General features: G+C 35.6%; 1 protein-coding gene across 1 annotated transcript in view; it reads left to right on the top strand.

Annotated features, from left to right (window-relative positions):
* The window catches only part of LOC143030414 (receptor-type tyrosine-protein phosphatase alpha-like), a 292993-nt gene that overhangs the window by 221758 nt on the left and 48361 nt on the right, over positions 1-22874 (top strand). The window contains exons 23-25 of the mRNA XM_076193561.1: positions 5911-6046; positions 8828-8974; positions 16993-17083. Coding sequence (XP_076049676.1) covers positions 5911-6046; positions 8828-8974; positions 16993-17083 — 374 coding nt within the window. The remainder of the gene's footprint in view (positions 1-5910; positions 6047-8827; positions 8975-16992; positions 17084-22874) is intronic.

Below are 22874 nucleotides of genomic sequence, written 5' to 3'. Positions count from 1 at the left end.
TTAAAAGGCAAATTAGACAAGCTAGCTACTGGATTGAAGGAACTGATCAAATAGCGGCTGAGGTTCGATACATCAGCTCAAATACAAAAGCTAGCCCTTGACATCATTGGTATCCTAAATACATTAATAGGCAAGGAATGTGATAACTAGAGAATTAGAGACAAAATTCTATTAGTATAATTCTTTCCCTGTGTACTTTAATACAATTACCTTTAATTATGGTACACAGGTTGACCTGGTGTACCATTCAGCCTCAAGAGTTTTAGTTCAAAGTTCTGAGTTAGGCCTATACCTACTGTATTTACCTAGTTGTAATATACAGGAGGGAAGCTATGCTCATGGTGACCCGTCTTTGTATCTCTCCATATGTTCAATCCTTGAACATACTGTTGGTACCAGTGACCCAAAACTTAGGCCTGCTGGTATATGAAGTTAGACTACAGTATATGATGAAAAGTAAAATTTAATTCAAAAACCAAGTTTACTGTAGTGTTAAGCTGCCTCTCAGGTAGAGTTAAATTAAAACCAATGGTTATATCTAATAAAATTCACTCCAAGTGTTTTTGTCAATATATGTATTTACCTAGTTGTATTTTACGGGAAGGGGAGCTATGCTCGTGGTGTCCCGTCTTCATATCTCATTTTATCTAAACTATTTTTAAATTCATGTATTGTTTTTGCACACACCACTTTCTCATCTAACTTGTTCCAAATGTCTATTACTCTGAGAGGAAAGCTGTTCTTTTTCAGATCTCTTCTATAGCTGTCTTTCTTGATTTTCTTTCCGTGTCCTCTTGTATTTCTATCATCCCATTTTATTAGATCCTCTCTATCAATAATTTCTATGCCTTTCAAGATTCTCTAAATAGTTATCAAATCTCCTCTCTTCTCTGCTCTAGTGTCTGTAGCTCAAGTTTTGCTAGTCTCTCTTCATATGATAGTTTTGAGAGTGTTGGTGCCAATTTTGTAATTGCTCTTTGTATTCTTTCAAGTTTTGTTATACATTTTTTTGTACTTGGTGACCACATCGTGCTGCATATTCCAATCTTGGTCTTATCAAAGTGATTAGTATTTTCTTTACCATTTCTTCATCCAGGTATGTAAATGCCACTTTGATTGTTCTTATTAAATTATAATTTTCTCCAAAAATCTTATTTATATGTTTCTCAGGTGACATATTATTCATTATAATGACTCCCAGGTCCTTCTCATTTTAAACTTTTTTTTTTATTTCTTCTCCCAATTTATATGATCCTATTATTCTTTTTCTGCTTCTTCCAAATTCCATTATACTACACTTTTTAGTATTGAACTCCATCTCCCACTTCCTACTCCATTCCCATACTTTATTGAGATCACTCTGTAGTGACTCACAATCTTCTTCCGTGTTTACTTTTTTTTAATAGTTTTGCATCATCTGCAAAGAAGCTCATATAACTTTCAATTTCTTCATCCATATCATTAATATATATAGCAAACATTATTGGGGCCAGAACTGTTCCTTGTGGAACACCACTTATTACTTCATCCCAATTTGAGTGTTTGTCTCTTATCACTACTCTCATTTTTCTTTCTTGCAAAAAGTCTTCCATCCATTTAAGCAGTTTACCCTGTATTCCTCCTTCAGTTTCTAATTTCTTAAGCAACTTCTGATGTGGTACTTTGTCAAAAGCTTTTTTTAGGTCTAGAAATGCACAATCAGCCCATCCATCTCTTTCTTGTATTATATCTATTAGCCTTTAATAGAAACATATTAAATTGGTGATGCATGATCATCCTTGTCTGAATCCAAATTGCCTTGGATCTAGCACATTGTTTTTTTTTGTTTTTTTTCTAAATACTTTACCCATCTACTTTTGACAATTCTTTCACAAATTTTTGCTATTGTACTTGTTAGAGAGACTGGTCTATAGTTTGTAGGGTCTTCTTTATTTCCCCCTTTATATGTAGGTACTATATTTGCTTTTTTTCAATCCTTTGGAACTTTTCCTTCTTTCAAGGAACTGTTTATTATGCTATGTATTTTGTCTGCCAGTTCATTCCTGCATTCTTTCAAAATCCAGTTTGCTATTTCATCTGGTCCATGTGATTTTCTGACATCAAGATTACTCAAGTGTTTCATTATTTCATTCTTTGTTATTTGTATTTCTTTCATAAGACTTTCTCTTCCCATTCAGTCTCTCCAGGTTATATGTTCTCCCTTGTAAACACTGATTTAAAATGCTTGTTCATAATTTCTGCTATTTCTATTTCCTTTGTGTATTCAACTCCTCTTTGTCTTAATTTCTCTTGATTTTGTTTGTTTTTTAGTTTGTTGTTTACAAATCTGTAGAATAGTTTTGGTTGATCTTTACATTTTTCAATGACATCTTTTTCCTATTTTCTCTTTTTCTCTCTGCACGTTTGTACATATTCATTTCTATAACAAGTATATATTTTCCATTTTTCAGGTCTTTTGTATTTCTTCAATTTGGTCCAGGCTTTATCTCTTTTGTCTTTTAACTCCCTACAACTTTTGTTGTACCAGCACTTTACATATTCTTTTTCTTGTTTTTGTCTTGGGACATACTTTTCCACTCCTTTTTTGTATATAAAATTTTGTCAAAATATTCCATTTCTCTTCCATTGTTGTTTCTTCTTTGCATATTCTTTCCCAGTCTTCTTCTTTTTGAAAGAATTCTCTTATCTTATTAAAAGAAAAATAATGATAATAATAAAAAAATCATACATCATTCTTCCTTTTCTATATTGTTCATTTCTTTTTATGTATTTTTCCTCATTTAGTTCCAGTTCAATCAATATGTGGTCACTTTTACTTATTGGTGTCTTATATTCAATCTTTTCCACTATTTTAGGTTCAGATGTGATTACTAGGTCTAGTCTTGATGGTTCTTCTTCATTTCTATACATAGTGTTCTCTTGTATCCATTGTGTCATTGTATCGTCAATAATCATCTCGAGTAGAACATTTCCCCATGAGTTGTCTCCACCCTTTACTGTCATCTCTTCCCAGCAGACTTCTTTGCAATTAAAGTCGCCCATCATAACTATTCTTCCTCCATCTTCCATTATCTTATTTAATGTTATCTTTGTGTCCTCTAACATACTTTTATGTTCACTCTCTTCCCATGAGGCTGTTTTTGGAGGCAAATAATTTATCACAAACTTTCTGCTCTTCTTATCTCTGTCTTCCACTTCGATCATAGTCATCTCTACTGTATTCTTTCCATATGTGACACTCCTCACATTTATATCTTTCTTAGTCAGGAACATAACTCCACCCCCTTGTTTTGTCTCTCTGTTTCTAATCCAATAATCATATGCATCATGTCCTACACTGTTGGGTGGTAGTGGACCTTTTAATTTTGTTTCTACAATTCCCATTATGTCCGGTTCTTTTTCCTTCAGATAATCATTCATTTCATTCAATCCTGTTATTAATCCATCTATATTTGTGTAAGACACTCTTAATTTTCTGCTACTTCCCTTGTATTTTCTGTTTCCCTTTTGTTATTCTCTGGTATGGCCCATCTCCTCACTTTCATATTCACTACTCTCCAATAGAATTTCTCTTTTTCTGTCTTTGTTCTGTTTTGGGTTTTTTCCTTAGCTTCTTGTCTTTTCATTTTTTCCTCCTCTCTTTCCTCTTTGTTCATTTCTCTTTTTATCCATACCTTTTTATATTGTTCACTGTTTGCTAGTTTCCCTGTTTTTGCTAAGATATTCTCTGCTATTGTTTGTGACCTGAATTTAATCTTAATTGGTCTGGTCGTATCTGTACTATATTTTCCGAGTCTATGCATCTCTTCAATTTATTTCATGATTTCAGGTTCATCTTCCTGAACTAATTCTAGTAAACTGCTTACTTTTTCTTTTTCCTCTTTGATTCTTGTGGTTCTATTAAGATTATACTTCTCTTCCATTCCTAATATAATTATACATTTCTTTTTATCTGCTAAGTCTCTTACTATATTCTCCTTCTGTCTCATCACTTTAATAACTGAGTCTTCAGTTTGTTCTTTCATTTGCTGTTTTATTATGTCAGTAAATGCAACTTTACTGTTCTCTTGGATTTTTTTCCAACCCTGTGCTTCTTTTGCTATGGACTCTTTATTCTCTTTGTTCTTCTTCTTTAATTCCTCATTCTCATCTTTTACTTCTTTTAACTGTCTTTTTAATTCTTCTATTTCTTTAGTTAGGTTTTTGTTCACCTTCTCTAATTCTTCCAATTTTCAACTCTCTATGTAATCTCTGCCATTTTACCAAACCTACTCTCCCAATGTTCGGTCATTTTCTCAAGTTTTTCCTCTAGTATTGCTAATCGGGGGAGGTTGGTATCCCCACCCCCCATTAGATCCCCGGAAATTATTATCCTCACCTTTCATTGTGCTGCTCTTATCTATATTTCTAATCTTTACATTTTTGTTAATCCCTTCTTCTCCAAAATCATCGGTCCTTTGCTTGTTTACAAGATGCCTGGCCTCCTGGACCAAGTCCTCCCCTTCCTCATTTCCTTCCATTTCCTTCAGTAATCCCTCCCCTTCCTCATTTCCTTTCATTTCCCTCAGTAATCCCTCCCCTTCCTCATTTCCTTCCATTTCCCTCAGTAATCCCTCCCCTTCCTCATTTCCTTCCATTTCCCTCAGTAATCCCTCCCCTTCCTCATTTCCTTCCATTTCCCTCAGTAATCCCTCCCCTTCTCCTTTTTCTTCACCTTCCCACTATACCACGAGCTTTCCCCTTCCCTGTAAATACAATAAGGTATGTTGAGATCCACGAAAATTTCACTTTTCCTTCGGCACTCCAATCTTCGCCGTCCATTCGACAAATGTGTGTGTGTGTGTGTGTGGAAAGGTTGGATGGAAGAAACTGGATCATATTCATGGACTGAATATGGAGTAGGCTACCAGGTAGTTTATGAAAGAAAAAAGTTTGCTAGGGTGGGACATGTTCAGATCTCACTTAAAAGAAAATGTAAAACAAAATATCTGCATTGAAATAATACTGTAACTGCAGTAATTATAGGGAGATTAAAATTTATGCCTCAGCCTCTTGATGTCAGCCTAAATAAACCTTTTCATGACAATATCAGTATAGAATGGAATAAATGGATGATGAAGAAAAGTCACTCACATAGTGTTGTAACATGTGTGCAACATGTCTAAGTGGTGAATGTTTGGATTTTATACCCACCGTAGAGGTCAACCCCTAGTTTCAGAAAAATATTTTTAGGATTGAAAACTCAACCTATATGCCAAAATTTATGGTAGTTAATACAAATATGTGTTTTCATGGCTTTATTTATCTGATCTGCACATTTCATTCTTGGTCTACTTTGTCACTGATAGTATCACCAATTTCTGCATCTCTCAGGATATGTACAATCATCCATTCTCATAACATGATGATACCACCTCAGTTTGGCATTTTCTACTCCTCTCAATTCCATCTGTCACCCAGTCTCTTCATGAATCCTATCATTCCTTTCTTTGCCATATTTCATAACTCAAACACCTTGTTTTCAATACTTCCATATGACTTGTTGCAGTCACTACCCAAGTCTCTCTCCCATACATGACTGTTACTTCAGACATCCTTTTATTTCTCTATACTACTCCTAGAGCACCTCCTACATTCTTGCTTTGCTTCCCAGTATATTCTGCCTCTTTCTCTAGTCTTCCACCTTAATGTATATAATTTCCCAGATATAGTTATCCCTTCTTCCTGTTCTGTTTTTGTCCCCTGTACAACTGTATGTCATAACATTGCTCTTTGATATATTAACTTGATTTTCTCCTCCAGCAAATCCCATAGGAGTGTACTGATTCCCCTTATGAACATACAGTACTCCAAAACTGCATGAGCTATCTATGTTTGATGCAGCATTCACAGAGTTTTTCACCTGAACAGTGCTGGGATTGGACGGACGGGCACAGTGCTGTATGTGTTGATTGTGCTTGACCAGCTAGAGAACTTAGGCTATATCAGTCCCTGTGAAACCCTTACCTACCTTCGACAAGGACGAGCTTTTCTTGTTGAGAATGTGGTAAGTAGTATTAGGAGAGTATGGCTGTACTAGAATGCAAATAACAACACATTAGTGTGCTTCAGAAAGAAAACTAACAATCTGACATCATGAACAATTGTGACAGTTGAATGGTTTGACTTGTATATTAATTCCTTTTCAACACATGGACACAAGCCAGCCTGTGTGACTCCTCATAAAGTCATATATATATATATATATCTATATATATATATATATATATATATATATATATATATATATATATATATATATATATTTTTTTTTTTTTTTTTCCAAAGTGAAATGGCTTACTGTTATTTAAGCCTTCAATTTAACAAAATGAATGTTTCAATTGGTGTTATGTCTATTTTCTTGAGTTCTTTGGAATGAATTGATATATCTATTACAAGTGACATGACGTGTGGAACTGAGTTGTTGGGTAGAACATTTTCTTTTCTATATATTGAAGGACATTAAGAGACAGATCACATTGACAGCAATAATATGTCAATATTTTATGACACTGTTAACCCCTTCCACATACTAACTGAGCTCAAACTAAAAGAGGAAATTTATTTGGGAAGAAATTAGAAACACAGAAAAGGAAGACTAATGTATGACAAAATGGATCTTGGGAAACTTAGAAAATTCTTTCAAGAAATGAGTTGGGAAAACTTCTTTAATGAAGAAACATAGGTGGAAGAGAAATGGATAATATTAAAAGAAATCTATAACGAAGGAGTGGATCAACATGTACCAAAACAAAAACAGTAGAAAGTGTACATTAAGTGCTGGTACAACAAAAAAGTAGTGAGGCAAAAGATGGAAGAGATAAAGCTTGAAAAAGATGGAAAAAATAAAAGTAACCAGGTAAGTGGCAAATATATATCAAACTAAGAAATGAATATGTAAAAATATGCAGGGAAGAAAAAAGAAACTATGAAAAAGACATAATAGACAAATGTGAGGATCAACCTAATTCATTCTATAGATGTGTAAGTGGTAAATTAAAAATTAAAGAGGAAATAGTGAAACTATGTCAAGGGAATATGGAATATATAAAAGATATAGAAATGGATGAAATTATGAATAAACATTTCAAATCTGTATTCACAAGTGAAAATACACACAATTGGGATGAAGGAAAGGCAGAAAGATCCCCCCGATGAAAGAAATAACTGACACAGAAAGAAATAAGGGACCAAATATTAAACCTTGATGTCAGAAAATTACACAGCCCAGATGGAATTGCAAAATGGATATTAAAAGAATGTATAGATGAACTAACAAAATATATAAGAAAATAGACTGCTCACTCAAAGAAGGAAAGGTACTGCAAGACTGGAAAAATGCCAATATTGTCCCACTATATAAAGAGGGGGGATAAGGAAGACTCAACAAACTATAGACTGGTTTCCCTTACAAGCACAATAGCTAATAAATGTGAAAAAATCATAAAAAGTAGATGGACCAAACATCTGGAAGAAAACAATATACTGAATCCAAAACAGTTTAGTTTTAGACAAGGGAAATCATGTGCCATAAACTTAATTTGTTTTTATTCAAGGTTAATAGATATAATACAAGAAAGGGACAGATAGGCAGATTGTACTTTCTTGGATTTACAAAAGGTGTTTGATAAAGTACCACACAAAAAGCTATTAAGAAAACTCGAAGCAATAGATGTACAAGGAAAATTATTGAAGTAGATGGAAGATTTCTTGCATGGGAGAAAAATGAGGGTGGTGCTTAGAGATAAAAATTTGACCTGAGAAGAAATGATAAGTGGAGTCACACAAGGTTCAGTATTAGCTCCGATAATGTTCGCTATATATATATATATATATATATATATATATATATATATATATATATATATATATATACAGAGAGAGAGAGAGAGAGAGAGAGAAAGAGACAGAGAGACATTCTGACTAGTTGACATAAGTGGAGTAGGAACCACAGGAGTCTTAGTCTTGAGTTTATTCCTAGTAGGAAACACAGGAGTCTTAGTCTTAAGTTTCTTTCTTGTAGGAAACACATTATGGGTGACCATACTAGAGGTGACTTCCTCATGTTTGGACACCTTCTCTAGCCTTATCCCCATGTGGGGTGAGCAGTGCATTCCTAAACAGGGCTGCTCAATCATACTGGGTTCTGCCAAACTGCACTACTCCTCATTCTATGTAAAGCAACCAATGGGCTTACATTTCCTACTGTGTGGGTTGTGACTAAAGGCTTCCAGAGATGACCATCTCCTACCCTCACTATCACACATCATTGCCAGAAGACTGATTGTTATTACATACCTATATATACTAAGAGCTTTTTTTCCCCCTTACCAGGAAGGTAGCCAAAATTAAAAGGCATAATTCTGCCTCCATCCATTTCACCCCACCCATTCCACTCCTATTCACCACCCCTCCCTCCTCCCTCTCATCTTGGCTCCTCTTGGATGATGGGTCATCCCTGCATCTTGCCCATCACCCATCCGAGAACATTAAATATCTGAGTGTTATTGGTCAGAAGGAAAAAGAAGTCAGTGCTAGACTGTGGGAGAGAAAGGAACTGAATATATTGTCAGTCCTAGTCTTTGCTTGCACTCTTGGCAACTTTTGTGTGGGAGCATGTCCCAAGGAGCATCACATTAAGGTAGTGAGGTAGTAATTGGTCCTCCTTCTCCAGGTGTCCACTGCCTGAGATGAAATTCTTGACAGATACTGAATACCTGGAGGAGTTAATCTTTACTCATCTATAAGTGATGAAAACTATACTTATGTCTTGCCCTTCCCCTTGCAGGAACAGTTCCGGTTTGCACATGCAACACTTGGAGAATTCCTCTTTGGATCCTCTTACTCCATCCCATGTGAACAATATGCCAGCAAGTTTAAGGAAATGCGGACTTTAGACTCCAATGGGACATACCCACTGGCTGAACAGTACAATGTAAGTGGATGAGCACGCTAAGTATTTTGTTTATGAATGTAGTAGATATGAAGCTTGTCTATGAATGTGATGAATGACTTAGAATACATCTAGTGTTCAGGGGTAATAGAAAGGAAATTATGTACCAATTAAAGAGTTTAAGCTAACTAGTTTTGATTTCTAAAACCAAATTAGTCTTGTAATATTTCTTGATTATCATCTTTCAGTTCAGATATCTGTCTTTGAATTTTCAAGTGCTTTATGTTTATCTGAAGAAGAATGTGAGGAGCTAGCAGTACCAAGAGATGGTAGCTGTAGCTGAAGCCCTCACTTTTAACTTGTTTATTTGGATTATGCAAAAAATAAGACACATTTTCTTATCCATGATCCTATTTTCTTAAGGGACCGTCAGGTTGCTTTATAAGGGAGCATGTTCTAAAACTTTTTGAATCTCTTTGATGAACTTAGGTATAATTACCATTTACATTTGTCTATAATTCCCCAGGGTATTGTATTCCTCACATGTATATATAAAGTGTAGTGAAGATATAATGAAGTGATAATGAAGTTTAATGAAGCTGTAATTAATCATATGGAAATCCTTCCACATAATTAAGCTTGGTATATATTGCAAGCTTAGATTCTGGGGAATATAAGTTATATTGTACATTTGACCAAACTTATACCTCTGATTTTTTGTGAATTTTCTTTTCTGAACATTTCAAAGATGCTGCAAAATTCAGGTTTCATAAATAGAAAAAAATAAATAAAATAAAATGTCTTTTATTTTTTAATATAGGAAATAAAGAGCATAATTTTATCTTTAAAATGAAACAAAAATGACAAAAATCCATCGATAACCAAAGAAATAACAACAGAAAGAACAAAAACATTAAATGTACAGGAGAAGGCATTTAAATTTTGCGCGCCGTTTTTAAAAGGCGCCAGCCCCATAGTCCCCGCTTTTGGTCACTTTACCACTTTGACTTTTCACTTTTTTTTCCTCCTCTCGTTTCTTGTCTCTTCTTTCGAGGGCAGACTTGTGAATTCGAGTGTAAGGTTCTCCAAGAAAAGGAACAACAAATCCTTCTTTGTAACCAACATTGTAGTCCAGGATTGCTTGGGCGACACTGTACTCAAGAATGTTTTTGTTGGCATTCTTATATTTTGAACAATAACTCCAGATTCTTGAATGCAGATGTTCATTTGGATTTTGGGTTTTTCCCAGCAGACATGCAGATAAAAGCTTGGTTGATGTTAATCTATTGTATTCAGCCCAAACCAACTGACGAAGTTCCGATGGCAGTATGAAGCTTACTTTCATACTTTTGTGGGACGGTATCTGCTCGTTCCTTGCTATTGCTTTTTGGTAAAAGCAATAACTGTCAGGTGTCTTGGGGCACAACTGATGTTGTGGGTTAGCATCAGACGATGAGCAGTGAAGAAATGACGCCCTAATGTCCCTTCTCATCTCATCCACTGTTCCTCCAACATGACGTCTAATCGCAGCAGTATAGTACTTCTGTAGTTTACCAATTACAAAATCTGTCAATTTTCCTTTCCCTCCCATCACTTTCATTCTTCTAATTTTTCCTGTTTTTGTTTTGTTTTCTTTTACTACTTGATCTCTTACTCTTCGAAGTGCTGTGCCAAGTCTCTTTCCCACATGATTTATACACTCACCTTTTTCTACTTTAATTCCATTGTATGGTCCTTTTCCATCATTCATATTGCACACAGCATTATAGGCAGAACTGTCCCCATCAGATATAAATACACTATACCTTACATTATTGTCCAAACTCCTACTAAATAAATTCTCAGCTGCTTTAGCTTCCATACCTCCCGAAGTTCCTTTATAGTTTTCCATACATACCTCTTCATGATTTTTCGCCCATTCATCATACTCTTCCTGACTCACTTTTCCTCGTTTCAAACTGTTTTGTTTCTTTACACATAGTTCACAAAATTTACTCACCACCTCGTAATCTAAAACACAAGCAGTTTCAGCGTCGATGACAGCACCAACAGCAAGCCTACTCGTGTGACCTCGTTTTTGCCAAGATCCATCAAACATTACTTTCATGTCATAAATTCCATGTTCATCACATACATAATGTTGTTTTGCTGCTTCAACACTCTTTTTCAATATTTCCTTTGCCTTTGCTTTTGTTTTATTAATTGCAATTGACTGAAAATTGACATAATTGCTATACAGAGGCTTCATACTCATGTTCTCAGTCAATTTGTGAAACCCTGCATAGCCTAAACCTACATTCATTGTATTATACACTAAGGCGTTCGTCACTGGAGTGTCTTTCACTTCTGAATCACCACACTTTTGGCCACACTCTGCACACTCTAAGTCAATTTTAAAATCCATGTATTTATTTATAAAACTGACTTTTAGTTTCCCATAGCACTTACAGCACGCAACATGTGTGAATAATTGTTTTAGGTAACTTTTTTTAAAAATCAAGTTTTCGTCATCAACTGTGGTCTTCTCTGATGGTTGTAACGCATAGTATACCTCCAGTTTCCTCTTCTTAGCAGATGAAGAGTGAGGTGTGGGTTCAACTTGTGGTGGGGGTGGAGTAAAGTGGGAGGGGCCGCTCGCTCGTGAACTACTACTACAAGGTTGGATGCTGTCCTCTTCGTTTGTTTTTTTCCCTTCTTGTTTCTTCGTCCTGCATGCAACGGCCTTTGCTGCATTCTTCCTCCTTGCTTGCTGGCTTTTCGTTAATCGTGCCATGATTACTGGAAGAAATTAAAAGCGAGGAATCAAAAGTATGACGCACAGTGAGAGCTTCAAAATAACGTAACTTCACTTTCACGGTTGGATGGGTACTGATGCCCTGAGGTCTGCTATTTGTGATCTATGGTTGTGGGAGGAATTGCTAAATACCTCCATAAACACAATTCTGTAGCAAAAAACAAAATAGCTATAGAAAAAATTAACGCCATTCCAATAAATTGAATATTTGTTACGCATGGGGTTGCCAGAGGTTGCCAATAATTTATCTATTTTATTCTGTATAAAAAGATAGAAACGAAATACAGCTCTATAACTTTGTAGGAGTGTTGCCAACATCATAGAGATTCTTTTTAAATGTTTTCCTAAAATTCGTTAATGTACCAGATTTTTTCGAATAATTGCCCCTGACGGTCCCTTAAACACATTATTTTGTATTTGAGTGTACAGGTATTTACCTAATTGCAGTATACAGAGAAGAAGCACTGTTCATGGGATCCTATCTCGTAATCTCCAGTTTATCATCCCTAGCCTCACATTCATATTTGTATGCAAGTGTGAAGAGTATAAATATATGTTGGATTTACCTGATCATATTTACTTAATTATATAATCAGGTAAGGAGCTATGCATGTGGCATCTTGTATTTCTTACTTTCCATTTACCATACCTAGTTCTAAGTTCAGTTATGGTTTTCAATTGGCGTATATTTTAGGCTTTTCCAGGAGTTGACGCATTTGTGCACAAAACTGTTTCTTGATACTCTTCCAGTGTCAAATCTTTTAAGATTTGTCTCCATGATATATGATGCTTCCCATCACAAACCAAGAGATCCTCTTTGTCAATTTCATGAACTCCCTTCATTGACCAAATACTATGATCATATTACATCTTTCTCTTTTCTGTTAATGATCTTGGATCCAATATGTCTGATCTTTCATATGGTGTATCAATTTGGTCACTACTTTTTGTATACTGTTTTTATTTTATCCTTCATTTTGTGCCCTACATTCACCCAACCAGACAACAATACAAATTTTATTACTGGAATGCTTTATAGGTTGAACTAGTGACTATGACTGGCTTCCATCAGTCTGCAGGTCTCAGGTGCAATAGATTTTTTTTTTTCTTCTTCTTCTTCCAGAGACCACACCACCACTGTTTATTTTAATTCAGATAAAACTATGTTCTTTATCTACTTTATTTTATTTTATTCTATTTTACTTGATGATATTTTGTACATATTTTTCTTATTCATTTATTTTTTCATTATCTCTGTTCATCATCAGTCTGTAATTCTCATGTGCAGTCTTGCTGATGGGTTTGCCAGGCGACAAGTTATCTGTAACCAGCATTCCCAGATTCTTCACCTTTGGTGGTCTAATTTAAACATTTGCCTATTTCCAATGTTTTGAATATTTTGGTGCTGAACATATTTTCCAAACTATGCTTCAGTCACATACTCATTCTTTATACTTTTGTAACAATTTGCCATTTTCCTTATCTTTTACTCTTATGATTTTTGCATCACCTGTAATTATGTCAGTGCTTATTATTTCTTACATCATGTCATTTACATAAATCAAGAATGTTACAAATGTTAGTACTGACTCTTGTGGAACTCCACTAGTCACAGCCCTCTATCCTAACATATCATTATCTATCACTGTCCTCACACATTCCTAATCCATTGTAAGAAGTATTCTTTATGTCTTCCAATATGCTCCCATTTCCATATTAATTATTAGTGAGGTTCTTTTTTTAAGGCTTTCTCCAGATTTAAATACACACAATCCACCCATCCTTTTCTCTCTTGAGTGAAAGCTTAACAGTTTCAGTACACATGATCTTCCAGTATAGAATCCAAATTGATTGGCTGCCAAGACATTCATATCATATCTAATGATTCCATTAGTGTATGGACTTCCTTCATTTCATATTTATACCATTCAACCCAACAATTCTTTCCTCACTATCAACTAGGGTTATACTGAAGAGGAAATCATCCTTGAGGATCTCCAGGTGCTTCATCTGTGAAGATGCTATTACAGTAGGATTAGCTTTATTGGGTGGAATGCATTCAGATTTCCACTCAGTATGTGATTTGCTAAGTAACTGAGTGGTTGAAGCTGGGATGAGTTCTTACTATATGTAAGCTTTGATAGATATAATGTTTAAACTGGGTACTCTGATGAACAGAATTGTTTACTTGGAGTCAAAATATGTTGCAGCTACATGTATATATATTCAGTTACCTTTTACATGAGTAATAGAGCTTTTAGGATTTGGAATGATGTGAGTAAATTATTTGAGGTGAAGGTAGGGCTACACCAAGATTGTGCTGTGTCACCTTGGCTGTTCAGTGAGTGCATGGATGGGGTGGTGTGGGAGGTAAATGCAAGAGTGATGAATAGAGGATTTGAAATGGTAAGAGAGATTGGAGTAAAGTGGGAGGTGAGTCAGTTGTTGTTTGCTGATGATACTGTACTTATGGCTAGGTCAGAAAGTAATGTATAGGTAAGAGGAAGATAGTGAAATGTACAAGGGGTGAGGCTAGCAGTAAGTTGTAAATAAGTCTTAAAGGAGATAGGTTAGAGAAAGTGGATAGCTTTAGATATTTAGGGAATGGTGGAGTTGGGACCTACGTAAACCACAGAGTGATGGAAACAAGTAAATTTCTTGGGGGAATGAAAAGTGTCTTGAGAAATAGGTATCTAGGAATGACTACAAAAAAGGAGATTATATATGTATTTACCTAGTTGTATTATATGGGAAGGGAACTATGTTCATGGTGACCCGTCTTTTTTTTAATCTTGAATGGTGTTTGCACACACTGTTTCTTTGTCTAATTTGTTCCAGGTATCTAACACTGTGTGAGAAGCTATTTTTTTTTTTTCAGATCTTTTCCATAATTATCTTTTTTTAGTTTCTTTTCGTATTCTCTTGTTTTTCCATTGTCCCATTTCAATGAACCATTCTTATCTAAGATTTCCATTCCCTTCATAATTCTATAGATAGTTAGTAGGTCTCCTCTTTCCCTTCTTTGTTCCAGAGTTGGTAATTCCAATTTGGACATCCTTTGTTCACATGTCATTTTGGAAAGAGTTGGTGCTAGTTTTGTTGTTGCTCTTTGTATTCTTTCTAATTTTTTTGTATTCTTTTTGGTACTGGTTGTCCATAGCATTGCTGCTTACTTGAGTTTTGGTCTCATTAGTGTAGATAATTTTTTTTTTTTTTTTCATTTCCTCATCCAAATAGACATATACCACTTTTACTGACCTCAATAAATTGTAGGTTTCTCCGACTATTTTATCAATATGTTTGTCTGGTGTCATGTCTTTGCTGATCATCATTCCAAGGTCTTTTTCCGAGTTTACTTTTTTGACCTCTTCTTCACCAATTTTATAATCTCTCGATATTCTGTTTTTATTTTTTCCAAATTCCATTACACTACATGATATTGAATTTCACTTCCCACTTTTGAGTCCATTTCCAGATCCTGTCCAAGTCTTGTTGTAATGAATTGCAATCCTCCATTCTTACTTTCTTTAGTATTTTTGCATCATCTGTAAAGAAATTCATATAACACTCTGCTCCTTCATCCATGTCATTTATGTATATGGCAAACATGATCAGGTCCAGTACTGAAGGAGTGATTGTGCCTATTGCACTGCATGGAGGGGGAACTAGGAACTTAAGGGAGGCAAAAATGATCAATTTAAATGTGTTTGAGAAGTATGGTGGGAGTTATAAGGATGGAGAGATTGATAGAAGAGAATGGGGTTAGAGAGGGCACTAGCAGATAAGGTGATGAAAGAATACTAGGATGGTTTGGTCACATGAAAAGAATGAGTGAGGAAAGACTAGCTGCCATGGACTAGCCTCTGTATTAGAGTTGATGTATCAAATCTCAGCAATTACTATTTTACCTTTTAAAGTGATTTTTTCACTTCACAAGGGCAACAAAATAGTAAGGTGCAAAACTATTTAAATCACATAATGTAAAAATGTACAATTTACCTTAGCTTGGTGTAAATGGGATATGGGATATGTGCAGAGCACAAGCAAGGGAGTTGGAGAGATCCCAATTCTCATGTTTCCTCATTTTATACCAGGGCTGCACAACATAGTGCCATGGCAAGTGCTAGTTTGTTATAAATATAAACCTAACCTACCTCTATGTGCCTGGCCTCGAACAATCTAACTACTTCTTTACTTTTGTGTGAAGAAGGCTTACAAGTTATCAGTTTCTAGTTATCTAATAAAAATAAAAAAAAGAGAACAGCTATAATAATGTGGATGCTTCTTGTTTGCGTCATCATTCATGTCAACCTCCAGCCTCAGACAGAGGTGGCTGAGTTGTGTACTTCTCTGCTGCTGGTTTGTAAGTCCCCCTGTAACTAGGACATTCACATGAGAAAAAGCCTAATTCATATTTAAATCTAATTATCTAATTTAAGGTAACCTACTAATTGATTAAATTTAACACCAATAGGCATTTCCAATTAGGATGTCAAGCAAATATGGCTCGTGCTAGAATGTGGCTTATGATGCCATATTCATGTCTCTTAGTGTCAGTGGTGCATCATGGAGTATGACACTAGCAGAGTGTGGAAAGTTGAGGTGGATGGAGTGAACTTGAAGGGAAAACCAAAAATGAGATGGATGGATGGGATGAAGAGGGTATTGAGTGAAAGGGAAATGTCTATTGAGTAGGGAAGGGAAAAGGCAAGAGATAGGTGTGAGGAATGGTTGCAAATGAACTGTAAACTGACATGGCACAAAGGAATTTCTCCTAGTCTTCATCATTTTTTACATATAGACCATTGCCATGTAAATGAAGCACTGGGGCCATGCTGTAGATGTGCTATGTCTTGCTCCAATATTTCTGACCCAGGCAATGGGCAGGTAACAGGGATGACCCTTCATCAATGAGGAGCTATGATAAAAGTGAAACAGGTGGGTGACAGAAGGGTGTGGGATGAGTTGTGGGGTGCATGCCTTGACTGGCTACCTCCCTTAAAAGGAGGGGGGGGGAAAGAAGCATTTAGTATATAGAATAACTCTACCTATGTAAAAATGTGCAGCTCATCAAGGGCTTTACTGATAGGAAGTCCTCCAAAAAGACTCTGATCTCTTTTAGATTTTACGTGTGTAATTTTTAACAGAACTTGTAATTTCAGTTACTAAAATACTCTGATTTTCTGAAACAAAGATCCAGTAATTCTTACACAAATTCCTTTTCTATCCACAAACTACAGAATGATATTTACCATATATGTTTCAGAAACTGAAGTCAGTCCCAGTGGGTTTAACCTTTCATTTAGCTTCGAATCCTATAATTGCCAATATGAACAGGAGCATGGACATACTGCCAGGTGAGAATGAAGCTAAAATATAGAATGCATGTTAAGAAAAATATGCTTGCTTTTGTGATGCTACATATATATGTATTCTTGTAATGAAGGACCTAGTTGTATCATACGGGAAGGGGATCTATACTTGTGGTGACCTGAATTGTATCTCACAACATCAAGTTTGTTCTTAAATTCTTGTATGGTGTTTGCACACACTGTTGTTTCATCCAATTTGTTCCAGACAATCACCATTCTGTGTGTAAAGCTGTTTTTTTCAGATCTCTTCTTTTTGAGTTTCTTCTCATGTCCCCTTGTTTTTCTTCTATCCCACTATAATAATTCTTCTCTGTCAAGGACTTCCATGCCTTTCATGATTCTGTAAATGGCCAATAGATCACCTCTCTCTCTTCTTTTTTTCCAGGGTTGGTAGTTCTAGTTTAGACAATCTTTGATCATATGTCAATTTTGAAAGTGTTGGGGGGCATCTTTTTCATTGCTCTTTGGATTCTTCCTATTTTCCTTATATTCTTTTTTACACTGGGTATGCATAGTGTCACAGCATACTCTAATCTTGGTCTTATCAGTGTGACTAATATTTTCTTTACCATTACCTCATCCAAGTAATTAAAAGCCACTTTTATTGATCTTAGTGAATTGAAGGTTTCTCTGACTCTTTTGTTTATCTGCTTGTCTGGGGATATGTATTTATTTACCTAGTTGTATTTACCTAGTTGTATTATACAGGAAGGGAGCTATGCTCATGGTGACCCGTCTTTGTATCTTTCAGCATCAAGTTTATTCTTAAAATCATGAATAGTATTTGCACACACTGTTTTTTCATCTAAGTTATTCCATATATCCAGCATTCTGTGTGGGAAGCTATTCTTTTTCCTATCTCTTCTGTAGTTGTCCTTTTTGAGTTTCTTTTCATGACCTCTTGTTTTTCCATTGTCATTTTTTTAGTAAATCTTTTCTGTCAAGGATTTCCATTCCTTTCATGATTCTATATTTAGTTAGTAGATCACCTCTTTCTCTTCTTTGCTCTAGTGTTGGTAGTTCTAGCTTTGATAATCTTTGTTCGTGTATTAAATTGGAAAGAGCTGGTGCCAACTTTGTTGTTGCTCTCTGTATTCTTTCTAGTTTCCTTATATTCTTTTTAGTACTGTGTGTCCATAGTGTTGCTGCATATTCCAGTTTTGGTCTAATCAATGTAACTAATATTTTTTTCATCATTTCTTCATCCAAGTATTCAAATGTCACTTTCACTGATCTTAGTAGGTTGTATGTTTCACCTAATATTTTGTTTATATGTCTGTCCAGTGTCATGTCATTGCTGATTATCACTTCAAGGTCCCTTTCCGAGTGCACTTTTTTTATTTCATTTTCACCAATTTTGTAATTTTTTTAAATTCTGTAGCACCAAACTCCATTATGCTACACTTCTTGATATTAAAGTTCACCTCCCACTTTTGAGTCCATTTCCAGATTGTGTCCAGGTCTGACTGTAATGAGTCAGTCCTCATTTGTTGGTACTTTCTTTGATATTTTTGCATCATCTGCAAAGAAATTCATATAACATTCAACTCCTTTGTCCATGTCGTTTACGTATATAGCAAACATGATTGGAGCCAGTACTGACCCTTGTGGAACACCACTTATCATTTCTTCCCATTGCGAGTATTTGTCTCTAATTACTACCCTCATTTTTCTCCCAGTCAGGAAGTCTTCCATCCATTTTAATGAATTACCTGCAATGCCACCTATTGGTTCTAATTTTCCTATTAATTTTTTATGCGGTACTTTGTCAAATGCTTTCGTAGATCTAGATAGGCACAGTCTGCCCATCCATCTCTCTCATCTATAAAATCTATTATTCTCGAATAGAAGCAGATTAGATTTGTTGTACATTATCTTCCTTGTCTAAATCCAAATTGGCTTGGGTTTAGTATAGGTTTTTCTTCCAAATGTTTAACCCATCTACTTTTAATCACTTTTTCACATATTTTAGCTACTGTGCTTGTTAGGGAGACTAGTTTGTAGTTAGTTGGATCTTCCTTACTTCCTCCTTTATATGTTGGTACAATGTTTGCATTTTTCCAGTCTTGTGGTACTTTTCCTTCTTTGAGTGAGTATTTTATCATATTGTGTATATTATCTGTTAGTTATAGAGGGATCAGCTTGTTGAGTGTAGTTGGGAAGGCTTATGGGAGGGTCTTGATTGAGAGGATTAGGAGAGGAACAAAGGGAGTAATTGGTGAGGAACAGTGTGGGTTTAGGACAAGTAGGGGTTGTGTAGATCAGATCTTTGTGGTAAGACAGATATGTGAGAAAGCTATAGGAAAAGGTAAGGATGTTTTTTGGGCTTTTATGGATCTGGAAAAGGCTTACGACAGGGTAGACAGGAAGGCACTGTGGGAGGTACTACAGATATATGGGATAGGAGGAAAGCTGTTAAGAGCAGTCAGGAGTTTTTACAACAGTAGTAGAGCTTGTGTTAGGATTAGAAATGGAGAGAGTGAATGGTTTGAGGTAAAGGTGGGACTTCGTCAGGGATGTGTTATGTCGCCCTGGCCATTCAATTTATACATGGATGCACTACCCTCATTTTTCTTCCATGCAAAAAGTCCTCCATCCATTTCAATAATTTACCTTGTATCCCTCATCCCTCCTATAGTTTCCTTGTTTCTTAACCCATTAAACTCCGATGACAAGATGTCTTGTCATTTGGTCAAATAAAACAAAAAATCATAATAAAACAACAAAATGTTTGATGATCAAACAGCACCAGAAAAATATGACGTCATCAGTCCTCCTCGAGGAGGACTGATGACGTCATATTTTTCTGGTGCTGTTTGATCATCAAACATTTTGTTGTTTTATTATAATTTTTTGTTTTATTTGACCAAATGACAAGACATCTTGTCATCGGAGTTTAATGGGTTAATAGCTTTTTGTGAGGGACTTAATCAAGAGCTTTTTGTAGATCTAGGAAAATGCAACTGGCCCATCCATCCATTTCTTGTATTATATCTAGTAGTCTTGAGTAAAAGCAGAATGACCTCAGATTCAGTATATTGTTATCCTCCAGATGTTTTATCCATCTACTTTTTATAACTATTTCACAGATTTTAGCTACTGTGCTTGTAAGGGAAACCAGTCTGTAATTTGTTGGATCTTCCTTATTTCCTCCTTTATGAATTGGTATGATATCAGCATTTTTCCAGTCTTCTGGCATTTTTCTTTCTTTGAGCAAGCAACTTATTATGTTGCGTATTTTATCTGCTAGATCTTTTTTATATTCTTTTAATACCCAATCAGCTATTCCATCTGGGCTGTGCTATTTCCTGACATCAAGGTTCATTATTAGATCCATTATTTCTTTCCATCTTACTATAATTTCCTTCATGGGAGGGATTTCACTTCTCTCCTTTCAACCCAATGTTGTATTTTTTCTCTAGTGAAAACTAAAAGTGTTTGCACATAACTTCAGCCATTTCATAATCTTCTGTGTATTCTGTATTCCCTTGGCGTAGCTTCACTATTTCCTGTTCGTTTTTTAGTCTCCCATTTACATAACAAGACAATAGCTTTGGCTGATCCTTACTTTCTCATAGTTACATATATACGTAGGTACAATATAAAAGGGAAGAACGGGGGTGAATGGGAGTGGAATATATGGGAATGGAATGGGTGGGAGTGGATTTTATGCCTTTGTTTTCTGGCTACCTTCCTTGTAAGGGAGAAAAGCCACTGGTATATATATATGTATGTATATATATATATATATATATATATATATATATATATATATATATATATATATATATATATATATACTTATATATATACTCTTGTATACTTGTGTATAAACTGACTGCATGTATAGTGCAACCCTCTTTTTTTTTTTTTTTTTTTTTTTTTTTTTTTTTTTTTTTTTTTTTGAACATTGCTAGTAGGCCTACCATTGTCAAACATTGCCAAGCTAAACATCATTCTGGACATATTCTATTGCAAAAAATTGTCTTCAAATATATATAAATATATATATATATATATGTATATATATATATGTATATATATATGTATATATATATATATATATATAATCTTTATATATATATATATATATATATATATATATATATATATATGTTAATAAAGATTCCCAAAATTGTCAGAAAAAAAAAACTATTTGAAATATCTTATATGAATGATGCTGAACTTTTGCTTGCATTTATACCTTGCTATGATTGCTCTTTTACCCTGGGCCTGTTTCCTATGTAGCCTAAGTTTCTTTCCCTTTGTTGCTATATGAAGAACAAAAACCTCATCCACTATGTATTCTACATAAAATCAACAAAATCCTTAGGTAATTTGTGGCTTCACAGATTACTCTGCTACGCATAGGGGGTTAGCGTAACGAGTGCCCTCTTTTCTGGATTACGTAACGTAAACAACGCGGGGTTAAGGATCCACGGAGTGCTCGTCGCTAACGTTTATTGGCAATAGAAAACACGACTTTCTCATCTTCACACAACAGATGCTGCCATTGAAACCATGGCAGCAGACAGTAATTGGGAGGAAGAGTAGAAGTAGTAGATGAAAAAACGAGTAGGCCGCGAAGGGAGCGGGTATACAACTGAAGGCGTTTCAAACCACACTGGCTGGAGGCGTGACGTGACATCACACCACCGCAACCGGTTCTTACACACCTTCTTAAGTCTAATTCTTAAAGTGAACATTGTACAAATAATGAGATGCTATCTTGCAGCACAGCTTGCAGACAACTTACAACGATAGTATTCTTAAGCAGACGAAGCTTCTGCTCGCAGCATACTTAAATTAAAGCATTTCAAAAAACAAAATTGAAACCTCTTCCGAGGGGAAACGAGCCTTACGACAAAAAGATATGTAAACATGGGGATACACGGACATATAAAAAAGCCCCGTTACCTCTCGTAACGGCACACTCCCTTCCTAATTTTCTAGGGGGGAAAATTACCAAATCTATTGACCTAGCAACACAAGCTCAGAAATGGGTCTTACATATTCATGGGCTTTGTTGTTTACCACAACTCTTACTTGGACCTTCCTGACTAAATCATCCTTGCTAGGGAATACTTTGTTTACAATACCCAAGGGCCACTGTCCTTGGGGACACTTGATTTTTTACCAACACTACATCATCCACCTTTACATTTGGAGAGGAAGTGACCCACTTTCTTCTGGGTTGCAAAGAGGAAAGATACTCTTTCTTCCATCTCTTCCAGAATTCCTCAGCAAGGTGATGGACATGCTTCCATTGAGATTTGTATACTGCCTTAATATCTATCTCTTCAGGAAGAGTTACAGGAATATCAGTTTTCTGAGTGAGAAGGATGGACGGAGACAAAATGAAAGGACTACTAGGGTCCGAGGAAACAGGAACTAAAGGTCTGGAATTCACGATCTTACATACTTCTGCAAAGAAGGTTACTAACACCTCATGTGTTAATGCCTTGGGGTGATGGTTAGTCAGTATCACATTCATGATGTTGCGGACTATCCCCACCATACGCTCCCATGCTCCACCCATGTGAGAAGCATGAGGAGGGTTAAACAACCAAGTGCAACCTTGACTTGACAAGAAACTATTGACATCACCACCTTCATCGGTAATGGCAAGCAAGTTCAGTGCTTTGACAGCACCTACAAAGTTCGTGCCTCTGTCAGAACGCATCATCTTAACTGGGCCACGAATACAAATGAATCTCTTTAAGGCATTAATGAAGGAAGAAGTACTCAATTCTTCTACAGTCTCTATGTGGATAGC

Source organism: Oratosquilla oratoria, chromosome 12, assembly GCF_046742065.1.
Source record: "Oratosquilla oratoria isolate Oo_2021 chromosome 12, ASM4674206v1, whole genome shotgun sequence".
Lineage (NCBI taxonomy): Eukaryota > Metazoa > Arthropoda > Malacostraca > Stomatopoda > Squillidae > Oratosquilla > Oratosquilla oratoria.
Note: the sequence above shows the minus strand (reverse complement) of the source record. Positions and strands in the feature narration are given on the sequence as shown.